The 12,826-nt window shown below is 45.6% G+C and overlaps 2 protein-coding genes and 1 long non-coding RNA gene across 3 annotated transcripts in view; all 3 read right to left on the bottom strand.

Moving 5' to 3' along the window:
* LOC311026753 (pleckstrin homology domain-containing family G member 3-like) overlaps nucleotides 1–1,182 on the bottom strand; it is a 19,732-nt gene extending 18,550 nt beyond the window's left edge. Inside the window, exon 1 of the mRNA XM_084030451.1 lies at nucleotides 793–1,182. Within this exon, the coding sequence (XP_083886577.1) occupies nucleotides 793–1,171 (379 nt within the window). The 5' untranslated portion in view covers nucleotides 1,172–1,182. The remainder of the gene's footprint in view (nucleotides 1–792) is intronic.
* Nucleotides 1,183–3,251: 2,069 nt separating this feature from the next.
* LOC311027167 lies at nucleotides 3,252–5,231 on the bottom strand. The gene is made up of 3 exons (XR_014598569.1): nucleotides 5,143–5,231; nucleotides 3,830–4,701; nucleotides 3,252–3,369 (listed from the first exon to the last, which is right to left on the bottom strand). It is a non-coding gene; the product is annotated as an uncharacterized lncRNA (long non-coding RNA).
* Nucleotides 5,232–5,651: 420 nt separating this feature from the next.
* LOC311027148 (kunitz-type protease inhibitor 1-like) lies at nucleotides 5,652–11,064 on the bottom strand. Its single transcript, XM_084031004.1, has 10 exons — nucleotides 10,521–11,064; nucleotides 10,141–10,301; nucleotides 9,851–9,992; nucleotides 8,185–8,355; nucleotides 8,063–8,098; nucleotides 7,834–7,962; nucleotides 7,682–7,732; nucleotides 7,426–7,596; nucleotides 6,609–6,671; nucleotides 5,652–6,502 (listed from the first exon to the last, which is right to left on the bottom strand). Exons 1-10 carry the CDS (start codon nucleotides 10,945–10,947, stop codon nucleotides 6,321–6,323), a joined length of 1,533 nt encoding a protein of 510 aa, XP_083887130.1. The 5' UTR covers nucleotides 10,948–11,064; the 3' UTR covers nucleotides 5,652–6,320.
* Between the last annotated feature and the right edge of the window lie 1,762 nt (nucleotides 11,065–12,826).

A 12,826-nucleotide genomic window follows, 5' to 3' on the forward strand; every position in this document is an offset into this window, starting at 1 on the left:
AATGTCAATTGGATCTCTGACTCTAAATACTACTCTACCCACGAGCCTCAGGGGCCGTTGCTATGGAGACGCCTCCATCTAGAAGGTTTAGCGTCTGCTATCAGAACAGACTCTGGATCAGTTGCTGAATCATCAAAGTGATATCGACCAACAACCAGACTCCTAATAAAACACACACAAACACACAGGTCTAACAGAAGAGATCACTAACAGGCTGATGAGGTGATCCAGCAGATCTAAAATCCCAGCCTACCTTTAACAAAGCGTCTGCAGGGAGACGAGGGTCCGACAGAAACCAGCATGCATCGGGTCTGAGTGTGTCCAGGTCTGTGACAGTCTACCTGCAGCTCTGGCTGGAGGCGGGCGGGGCTTAATCCAATTAGCCTCCGTATGAGGAGGGAGGACGGACAGATACTGAGCTCTGAGGGGAGTCATGTGACCCGTCCATGGATGGTGAGCTGGTTTTCTAATGGGGCTTTAAATGTATTCTATGACATCATCATGTATTCTATGACATCATCACCCTAAAAAACAACAACCTCGAACAAAGTTGGTTTTGACAACGTGAAGAATGAAGGAAAAGCAGCCGAAGGTTAAATCAATAAATCACTTTATAACACGTCTGAGATGCCATGATGGAGTCAGCTGACACGTCAGTCACATGACACATTTACTGCAGCCTGTTGATCCCCCAATGTTAGTGGCTGTTAGCTTGGTTAGCTTTGTGAGCTCTGTTAGCTTCGTTAGCTGTCCCCATGCTGTTCAAAGTCACGATGGAGAAGAGTTTCTTACCTTCATCCATCGGGACGTCATGGGAGGAGCTACGAGATCCTTCAGGCATCACACCGTCACCTAGACAGGAAGTCACAAACATCACACCGTCACCTGGACAGGAAGTCACAAACATCACACCGTCACCTAGACAGGAAGTCACAAACATCACACCGTCACCTAGACAGGAAGTCACAAACATCACACCGTCACCTGGACAGGAAGTCACAAACATCACACCGTCACCTGGACAGGAAGTCACAAACATCACACCGTCACCTAGACAGGACGTCACAAACATCACACCGTCACCTAGACAGGACGTCACAAACATCACACCGTCACCTAGACAGGAAGTCACAAACATCACACCGTCACCTAGACAGGAAGTCACAAACATCACACCGTCACCTGGACAGGAAGTCAATGACCAATGCTGACCATCGCTAAAAATGCTTCCGAGGGGGTAGTTGGCTGGATGTCATGGTGGAAATTACCTAGGGTGCATTTCACTGCGAACCATCACTTTAAGCGTTAACCCTGGGTTTTCCTTCCTACAACGCTGGTTCACTTCTTACCGGGGTAGATCGCCATGGTAACTTAAGCAGGTTATGTTCCTGATAAGAGATCAACGTGGAGAAACACACCGCCGACTGACCAATCAGCTGTCTTGGTGCGCGTATATAAAAAAAAGAAGCTCGGTGGATCGTGAGAGGGTCTCGTAGGAGAACTATAGAGTGTACAGAGACCAGCAAAACCCTTTTTCTGTCCCTGACGATGTTTTATATGAGAGATACAGATTCTCATCAGAGGGAAAGACTTTTCTGTGTCAGTGTACAGCCTACTGACCACTATGAATTATGTTTTTATATTTATTTGATTTGCTCCCAAGTCCGTTTTACACCGCCGGGATTGCAGCTGAAAGATTGAGGCTGATATTGTCATAAACCACGTTATAAGAATACATCCAAGCAACACATTCATTATTTTAAAGTTATGTGTTCGGCCTTTTATTGCTGAAGGACATCATAAGAGTTAAAGGGACGAGAGAGAGCGACGACATGATTTAAAAGAGGACCGCAGGGCGGATTCGAACCGGGGCCGCTGCAAGGAGCCTCATAACATGGGGGGGGGTAACGCTACCACTAAGCTATCAGCGAAGTGAAAGAAGTCATGTAATCAGTCAGATCTACTAGTGTCCTTATGATGGGGCAGTCATATTATACTAATACTATTAATACGACTTCCGCATCCACACAGTCGGTGAGTTTTTGCCAGCTGTCCTTCCTGCATGTTACAGATGAAACTGTTGTCTTTTGCCTGCATTATATGTTTAACTTCTTGGTATTTCTGTAAGATTATGGTTCGCTCCTCGTACGTGAAATACGCCGCTCCGCTGCCGTAGACTGATCCATGTATGTGATTGGTCAAATGCTGCAAACGCCGCCTCTTTCATGTGCACGCGCTCATAGCTGGACAGGTAAACCCTGGGTTGAGTTAACGAGTTGATAACCAGCTTCGTGTGACCGCTTATCTCCGATTGCCTTTGTTAGGGTAACTTAAGCTGGATCTCTGAAAGATACCCTGGGTATGTTGAACTCGCTGAGTAGTACAGGCCCCAGGACAGGAAGTCATAAACATCACACTGTCATCTAGACAGGAAGTCATAAACGTCACACTGAATAATTATGAATATAATGAGTTATGAAACTAGTGGAAACACTGGACTTGTTAAATGATTTATAGATAATAATTATTGATCTGGTGGTCCCGTTATGCCGTTCCAATCGTTCATGCTGGATTTGGCTAAACGGTGATTCATAGATCGAGGCAGGTACAACATGTGGGGCGTTCACTGACTCTCCGTCCTTATTATGACAGAAACACTTACCCTGTGAGGCGTTCACCGCCTGCTGCTTTAAACAGGAAGTCCAACCCTCCAGGTCTGATTTACTGGACTCTCTCTGCTCACCTTCCACTCATTAAGATTTCTACAGCAGCTGAAGGTGCTGACTGTCCCTGAACGCATCGCTGCCTGATGACCTTCAGAGGACTAGTCCTCACACAGAGACGGGAAGTTGTCTAAATCACCTTCAGCTCTTACTTCCTGTCGTGTCACTTCTTCACGTCTGAGTTTATCTGATAACAAGGTGATCTCCGTGAGAATCTGATTCAGGGTCAGGTGACACCTGAGTCACTGACGAGGAGCCAAAACAAACACCGACCCGCCTGTGAGGACTGAAGAACCGGACCAGCCGGCCACAACAGGAAATTATGTTTATCTCTGCAGCAGAAAGACACTGCGTCTCATTGGCGTCTCATTGGCGTCTCATTGACGTCTCATTAACGTATCATTGACGTATCATCGACGTCCCATTGCCGTATCATTGAGTTAAGGTGTTTGCTCAGGTGAGACAGTGTACGAAGAAGTCTTCACATCTTCAAAGCGTTCTGTATCTGAGCATGTTCAGGTTAGGAATCTGACCTGGTTACCATGGCAACACACTGATCGACTTCCTCCCTTTAGTAGATCTGATTATTTTATAACTTGATTTATTATGTTCCTTTTTAAGGTTTTATTGTTCAAACTGCTGCTGCCTGTACACCACCAACATGCACAACAACACCAACCACGTGCATAACACCAACAACACCACCAACATGCACAACAACACCACCAACAAGCATAACACCAACAACACCACCAACATACACAACAACACCAACCACGTGCATAACACCAACAACACCACCAACATACACAACAACACCACCAACATGCATAACAACACCACCAACATACACAACAACCTCCACCAACAAGCATAACACCAACAACACCACCAACAAGCATAACACCAACAACACCACCAACATACACAACAACACCACCAACATGCATAACAACACCACCAACATACACAACAACCTCCACCAACAAGCATAACACCAACAACACCACCAACAAGCATAACACCAACAACACCACCAACATGCACAACAACACCACCAACATACACAACAACACCACCAACAAGCATAACACCAACAACACCACCAACATGCACAACAACACCACCAACATGCACAACAACACCACCAACAAGCATAACACCAACAACACCACCAACATACACAACAACACCACCAACAAGCATAACACCAACAACACCACCAACATGCACAACAACACCAACCACGTGCATAACACCAACAACACCACCAACATGCACAACAACACCACCAACAAGCATAACACCAACAACACCACCAACATACACAACAACACCACCAACATACACAACAACCTCCACCAACAAGCATAACACCAACAACACCACCAACAAGCATAACACCAACAACACCACCAACAAGCATAACACCAACAACACCACCAACATGCACAACAACAACACCAACATACACAACAACACCACCAACAAGCATAACACCAACAACCCCACCAACATACACAACAACACCACCAACATGCATAACAACACCACCAACATACACAACAACCTCCACCAACATGCGCAACAACACCACCAACAACATGCATAACACCAACATGCACAACAACACCACCAACAAGCATAACACCAACAACACCACCCACATGCGCAACACCATCAACATGCATAACACCAACAACGACACCAAGAATAATAAAGTATCATGTGAAGTGATGAAATTGTACCATCTAACAACCAACACAAGAAGCCAGATTTATTTTCTCCTGCAGCCTCTGATTTCTCCCGGAACTCTCCCCGCAGTCAGCCTGCCCTGAACGGATTGAAACATCAACAAACCTCGGTGTCTCTTCCGTCTCTTCCCTTCGGCGCTGTTTCTCACCAGAACCAGACTTCGCCCTGCTTCACTGTCTCCGCCTCGCCGCCGCTCGAAGGGCGTGTTTCAGTGTTTGAGCGGCTGTGGAGGAACAGTTTAAGTTTAAATATACCAAAAGTAAACGCTCTCCTGTGTGTAATATCAACGCCGAAGTTAAGATCCGTTTAGTCTCATTCCTTGAACAAAATGTTTGCGATATAAGACGCAAGTTCCCCTTCAGACGAGCGCGTCATCTTCAAATGTCTGGATTTCCTGGTGAAGTTCTGAACCAGCAGCAGCCAACGACCTCTGACATGAACTCTGATCAGAGTTAGGTGGAGAGGAAAAGACGCACCAGGGTCCGTTCAACTTTCTCCGTGTTTAAGATCCGCAGTTCAAAGTTAAGCAGACCCAGAGCCGCTTCCGGTAGATTCAGGGAACATCGGAGAACTGTTACACGCAAAGTGTTAATAAAGTGATAATAACGTGTTAATAAAACCCGAGAATGGGTCTGCAGAGCGACATTAGTGACGTCGGACTCACCTGCGTCCGCTTCAGTTCACTTCGGCCCATCAGAAGATCCGACATCAGTCCGCAACAAATCTGTCCGTCCGTCCGCCCGAGCCTCTGCGCATGCGCCTCGTTTAAAACACGACTTCAGTCAAAGTTCCACTAAGAACCAGCAGAGGTCCGCCAAGAACACGTCACGGATACTAGGAAAGTACTAGAGAGTAGATGTACTACAGAGTAGAAGTACTAGAGTAGAAATACTACAGTAGAAATACAGAGTGGAGCTTCTTAAGTAAAAGTACAAAAGTCTTCAAAGAAACGTTTACTCTTTCGCTAAAAACATCCCTTCTATGTGAAATAATGAATTATTCTTTTGAATTTTTTGGTTAAATTTAAAGTATTTGTTTAGTAATTGTATCGTTGAGGAAAATTATATGTATTTTTTTTCCTTTAAAAACAAAGCATTAAGTATTTTGATGTTGTGGTTTCAGTATTTAATTATTAGGGTTTTTCTACCTTAATAATAAAAACAAACAGCCTACTTTATGCAAATCGTTTTTATTTAAAATGTGCAATAAAGATTTAGATTGGGTCTTGAACGCACCTTCGGGTGCCACGGACTCGGCTGTCAGAGTCAATGAAATGTTAATATACAAAGATCCTGATCCAGAGACAACAGATTTAAAGTTCACACACGATGTTCAAATATTCAATAAATGTTAAAACCGGAGCTTTCAGCTGCAGCTCATGGCCTGTCTCGGTTGTCATGGAGACGGGTTGGACACGTCATACAGCACCAGAAACAATGCGGAGCCAAACCTGCCGACTCAAATAAATATGTTCCAAACTTTATGGACAAACACAATGAAATTGAAAATAAGATGGCAGCAGACATTATGACCTGAGATTCATATTTACATTCATGTTAATAAAACGAGCTGAAACTCTAAATACAGGAACCCGACGCCCCAAACACGTACCACACGTAAAATAACACGTACAATACGTAAAACACATAAAAAACACATCAAACATAAAACATACGTACAACGCATAAAAAATATAATAAACGTACAGCACGTAAAACACGCTCACACACAAAATAACTAATAAAGTTTGTTCAATCTCATCCAGTCAGTCACCTGTAAGACCAACTTTAAAGGTTTAAGGACTCAAGCTGGACGGTCGTCATGGCGACAACAGCGATGACGTCACACAGGTTTGGTGGTGGTGTTGTAAACCAGCGTGTCCTGCTCCGACAGCGCCACGTGGGCGGGGCCAGTGGCCACAGGCCTATGAGAGCGCTCCTTCCTGGCCTTCAGGACGCAGTAGGCCAGGACGGCCAACAGAGCCAAGATGGCGACCGACAGACACACAGCCAGAGCGATGTTTCCTGGAGACGGACGCACGGTTACCACGGTTACTAGCACTACTACTACTACTACCGCGGTGTACTAATACACTGGAATACTACCATCACTACTACTAGTCAAACTCACCTGAGTCACTTTCATCGTCGCCGCCGAAACGATCAAACATCGATGGCAAGAAGACGTCATGCTCTGCAGAGCCATGAGGACATGAGGAAATGGAGACATGAGGACATGAGGACAGAAGGACACGGAGACATGAGGACACAGAGACACAGGAAATGAGGACACGGAGACATGAGGACACAAGGACACACACACGAGGACACAGAGACACAAGAACACAGATGCGAGGACATGGAGACATGAGGACACAGAGACATGAGGACATGGAAACAAGAGGACACAAGGACACGAGGACATGGAAACATGAGGACATGAGGACACAAGGACACAGACATGAGGACACAGAGACACGGAGACATGAGGACACGGAGACATGAGGACATGGAGACATGAGGACACAGAGACACAAGGACACGGAGACATGAGGACATGGAGACATGAGGACAAAGAGACACAAGGACACAAAGACATGAGGACACGGAGACATGAGGACATGGAGACACGAGGACACAGAGACATGAGGACACAGAGACACGAGGACATGGAGACACGAGGACACAAGCACACAGAGACATGAGGACACGGAGACATGAGGACACGGCGACATGAGGACACAAGCACACAGAGACACGAGGACATGGAGACACGAGGACACAGAGACACGAGGACATGGAGACATGAGGACACAGAGACACAAGGACATGGAGACATGAGGACACAAGCACACAGAGACATGAGGACACGGAGACATGAGGACACAGAGACACGAGGACACAGAGACACGGAAACATGAGGACATACTGTGTGTGTGTGTGTGTACCTGTGACTCCTCTACATGTCTTACTACAGTTGTCTTCCTCCTCAAAGTTGTTGTCGTTGCCGTCACAGCCGCCGTACGTAAAGCGGGAGCACTTCCTGTCCAGAGGGTCGTAGTACCAGCGGGTGAAGCTGGCCCGGCACGGACCGGTGCGGGGGGGCTCTGCGCAGCGGGCTGGGGGGGGGGGGGGGGGGGGGGGGGTGCAGTGTTAGCATGTAGCATGCTATCTGAGGAGCTAGCTGCAGACTCAGACACTAACCTTTCCTCTGGTTCACGTCGATATCCAGCAGGCTGCTGAAGGTCTGGTTCACTGAGGGGAGAGAGAGAGAGACCGTCTGTCTGTCTGTCTGTCTGCCTGTCTGTCTGTCTGACAGCAGGTGTGTACAACGTGTGTGTAGATGTGTGCGTTACATTTGCTGCAGTGCTTCTCGTCCGTCCCGTCCTCACACTGCAGCACGCCGTCACATTCCAGACTCCGGTCCAAGCAGCAGTCACCGCCGCAGGTCAGCTGACCGGGACCACAGGGGGCGCCACACACGGCTGAACACACACACACAGTAAATACACACACACACTAAATACACACACACCGTCTGCATCTGAAACACTAGGAGGTGAAGAGGTGCATTGTGGGACTGACCAGTAGTCGGCAGAGTGAAGCTCCTCTCCGACGTCGCTGTGAAGGAACGAGGAGGAGTCAGTGGAGGAGCAGGTGTATACTGTGTGTTTACTGTGTGTGTACTGTGTGTGTACTGTGTGTACCTGTGACTCCGCTGCAGGCAGACAGACATTCGTCCTTGGACAGGAAGTTGTTGCGATTTGCTTTACAGCCTCCGAACACAAACTCCTGACAGCTTCCTGTCGCCGCGTCATAACGCCAGCGTTCAAACATGGCTCGACACGGACCGACCTTCACTGGAGCCAGACAGTACACTGAGGGGAGAGAGACAGGCTAAAGACCAGCAGACAGTACACTGAGGGGAGAGAGACAGGCTGAAGACCAGCAGACAGTACACTGAGGGGAGAGAGACAGGCTAAAGACCAGCAGACAGTACACTGAGGGGAGAGAGACAAGCTAAAGACCAGCAGACAGTACACTGAGGGGAGAGACACAGGCTGAAGACCAGCAGACAACACTGAGGGGAGAGAGACAGGCTAAGGACAGCAGACAACACTGAGGGGAGAGAGACAGGCTGAAGACCAGCAGACAACACTGAGGGGAGAGAGACAGGCTGAAGACCAGCAGACAACACTGAGGGGAGAGAGACAGGCTGAAGACCAGCAGACAACACTGAGGGGAGAGAGACAAGCTAAAGACCAGCAGACAGTACACTGAGGGGAGAGAGACAGGCTAAAGACCAGCAGACAGTACACTGAGGGGAGAGAGACAGGCTAAAGACCAGCAGACAGTACACTGAGGGGAGAGAGACAGGCTGAAGACCAGCAGACAACACTGAGGGGAGAGAGACAGGCTGAAGACCAGCAGACAACACTGAGGGGAGAGAGACAGGCTGAAGACCAGCAGACAACACTGAGGGGAGAGAGACAAGCTAAAGACCAGCAGACAACACTGAGGGGAGAGAGACAGGCTAAGGACAGCAGACAACACTGAGGGGAGAGAGACAGGCTAAGGACAGCAGACAACACTGAGGGGAGAGAGACAGGCTGAAGACCAGCAGACACTCGATCATTACAGGACAGCAGAACCTGAAAGTGAACACATGTTCCATCTGACACAGGTTCTACCTGATCCGGGTTCTGCCTGATCCGGGTTCCAGCTGACTTGTGTGAGTGAGTTTTATTAATACTGACATTTACTCATTAACCCACAGGACAGTCTGTGTGTGTGTGTGTACATGTGTGTGTATGTGTTTGTCACACTCCCGTCACCATGGTAACATGTCATATTTACAGTCAGTCACATGTTGCTCAACAGTTTTCAACCTGAAACATGAGCTGCACTCAGATCAGCTCCAACTAATGAACAACAGCGATCAATACACCAGGTTTGGAGTCACCTGATCACCTGACCCCAAACCTGCTGAAAGAGACAACACAATAAAATACAACACTCGGTTCGGTTAGTTTCTTTGTGTGTGTGTGTGTGTGTGTGTGTGTATTCATGTCAAGTATTCCAGTCCGACCAGTTTTGAGTCAAGGTGTGGATCCTAAGTGTGATCCTAACACAAACGCTGATTCACAGAACAGAACTGTCTAACTGATCAATACCAGCCATTAAAACAGTCTAACTGATCAATACCAGCCATTAAAACAGTCTAACTGATCAATACCAGCCATTAAAACAGTCTAACTGATCAATACCAGTCATTCGAACTGTCTAACTGATCAATACCAGTCATTCGAACTGTCTAACTGATCAATAAACCAGAAAACAAAAACATGGACTACATTTTCCATGAGCACTCACGGCTGGATAGCTCGGGGCTGAGGACGAGGACGGAGACCCTGGCTGCGTGTGATTGGTCGTTGGAGTCGGTGACGGACAGCTGGAAGACGTAGGAGCCCGGATGTAGGTCGGAGAGTCTCAGCTGGTCTGGAAGCTCCGTCTTCTGCAGTTCAAACAACTTTATTACAGATAACTGACCTCTGATCTGTTCGAAAGCACTACACCTGGACTTTGTTGTCATGGATGCTGCTGCAGAGTCCTGCACCTCCACCTGTGTTAAGCCCCTCCCCTTGTGGATCAGCTGCCGTTACCTCCATCTGGACCCCCGGGTCCCCGCTCTGCAGGGTCCAGCGGTACTCAGCGATGTGGGCGTCGCCCAGCGCCAGACTCTGGATGCCGTTCAGGGTCACCGCCTTGCCCGGCTGGACGATGACGTCACGGCCTGCAATGGCGATGGGAGGAGCCTGCTCACCTGGAGAAAGACGTGATGTCATAAACAAAAACTAATAATGTTGGTGAGATGAAATGATGAATGTGAACGTGAGTTATTGACGTCATGACGTTGTGTCTGGTCGAACTCATCAGAGACACTATTGATCATGTGGGCCAATCACTGCCCAGATCCCCCCATTGATTGATACTGGTCCGGGACCAGTGGTGCCATGATGACTCTCGGATGACCCGGACTCACCTGGTCCCTGCGGTCCTTGCAGGTGCTTCCGGAACACGGCTTCTGTGATGTAGCTCAGGTACCCGGCCTGGTTCACGAACCTGCACACGAAGCGGTTTCTGTGGACGCAGTCGAACAGGACGCAGGTGCGGTTCGCCGCCGCTGCCGCTCCAGCGTCGCGCGGCTCCAGCAGCGCGAGGTTGCAGCGCGCGACCCCGCAGCACGCGCTCCTGCAGGCCTCCTCGGAGCGCACATGCGCGGTGGCAAGCAGAGCCGCTCCCTCCTTCACCGCGTCCTCCGCGTCCAGCACGAAGTTCTGCTGGCCGGCCCGGAAAGACCCGCTGCAGTCCGCGTCCGCGTCCGCTCCTGTGGGCCGCGGAGCGGTGAGGAGGAGGAGGAGGGGGAGGATGAGGGGGGAGCAAGACCAGCAGGACGAGGACGGACGCATCGTGGGAACGTAGCAGGAAGAACGTAGCTTGTTGTAAAGGCGTTCCGTTAAGACACTGACCAGGTGAGATCCTCAGGTGTGTCCCACAAACAGGAAGAGACGCTGGACACGCCCCTCGCAGGGCAATTAGGCTGACGACACACCAACGTCACTCAGGTGTGGCAACACCTGCTGGAGACATTTGTGATTTATTCCTTAACTTTGAAAAAATGTTTGTTCCTTAATACAAAATCTGTTTTATTATTAAAAAAAACGGAATCTATGTGAAACCACCTGGATTCAGGTGTGCCGTATACATTCCACAGGAAGTCTACATTTAGACGGCAGGTTGAATGGAACCTCGCTTCTACTGAACAGAACTTTCGTTTGATTAAACCATGAAAATATGAGCTAAAGTGAAGCTTCAAGTCATAAGAAAGGTTCACCAAGTGAAAGACATCTTAAAACTTACTTTCACACCCTTTCACTTATTATTTTCTTTTACTATTCTTATTATATTACTATTGACATATTAAAGCTGAAACATGACATAAAGCTGAATTATTGACATATTAAAGCTGAATTATTGACATATTAAAGCTGAATTATTCCACATATTAAAGCTGAATTATTCCACACATTAAAGATGAATTATTGACATATTAAAGCTGAATTATTCCACATATTAAAGCGGAATTATTCCACATATTAAAAATGAATTATTCCAGATATTAAAGCTGAATTATTGACATATTAAAGCTGAATTATTGACATATTAAAGCTGAATTATTCCACATATTAAAGCTGAATTATTCCACATATTAAAGATGAATTATTGACCTATGAAAGCTGAATGATTCCACATATTAAAACTGAATTATTCCACTTATTAAAGATGAATTATTCCACACATTAAAGATGAATTATTCCAGATATTAAAGATGAATTATTCCACACATTAAAGATGAATTATTCCAGATATTAAAGATGAATTATTCCACACATTAAAGATGAATTATTGACATATTAAAGATGAATTATTCCACATATTAAAGCTGAATTATTCCACATATTAAAGATGAATTATTCCACATATTAAAGATGAATTATTCCACACATTAAAGATGAATTATTGACATATTAAAGATGAATTATTCCACATATTAAAGCTGAATTATTGACATATTAAAACTGATTTATTCCACATATTAAAGATGAATTATTCCACATATTAAAGATGAATTATTTACATATTAAAGCTGAATTATTCCACATATTAAAGCTGAATTATTGACATATTAAAGCTGAATTATTCCACATATTAAAGCTGAATTATTGACATATTAAAGATGAATTATTGACATATTAAAGCTGAATTATTCCACATATTAAAGCTGAATTATTCCACATATTAAAGCTGAATTATTCCACATATTAAAGATGAATTATTCCACATATTAAAGATGAATTATTGACATATTAAAGCTGAATTATTCCACATATTAAAGCGGAATTATTCCACATATTAAAAATGAATTATTCCAAATATTAAAGCTGAATTATTGACATATTAAAGCTGAATTATTGACATATTAAAGCTGAATTATTCCACATATTAAAGCTGAATTATTCCACATATTAAAGATGAATTATTCCAGATATTAAAGCTGAATTATTGACATATTAAAGCTGAATTATTCCACATATTAAAGCTGAATTATTCCACATATTAAAGATGAATTATTCCAGATATTAAAGCTGAATTATTGACATATTAAAGCTGAATTATTCCACATATTAAAGCTGAATTATTCCACACATTAAAGATGAATTATTGACATATTAAAGCTGAATTATTCCACATATTAAAGCGGAATTATTCCACATATTAAAAATGAAT

Source organism: Eutrigla gurnardus, assembly GCF_963514095.1.
Source record: "Eutrigla gurnardus genome assembly, chromosome: 16".
In the NCBI taxonomy this organism is placed as follows: Eukaryota; Metazoa; Chordata; class Actinopteri; order Perciformes; family Triglidae; genus Eutrigla; species Eutrigla gurnardus.

Coding starts and splice junctions, on each gene's coding strand:
- LOC311027148 (XM_084031004.1), bottom strand. CDS start 10,947: ATGCGTCCGTCCTCGTCCTGCTGGTCTTGCTCCCCCCTCATCCTCCCC. Junction 7,963..8,062: donor CTTCACTCTGCCGACTACTG/GTCAGTCCCACA, acceptor GTGTGTGTTCAG/CCGTGTGTGGCGCCCCCTGT. Junction 6,672..7,425: donor GACATGTAGAGGAGTCACAG/GTACACACACAC, acceptor ATGGCTCTGCAG/AGCATGACGTCTTCTTGCCA.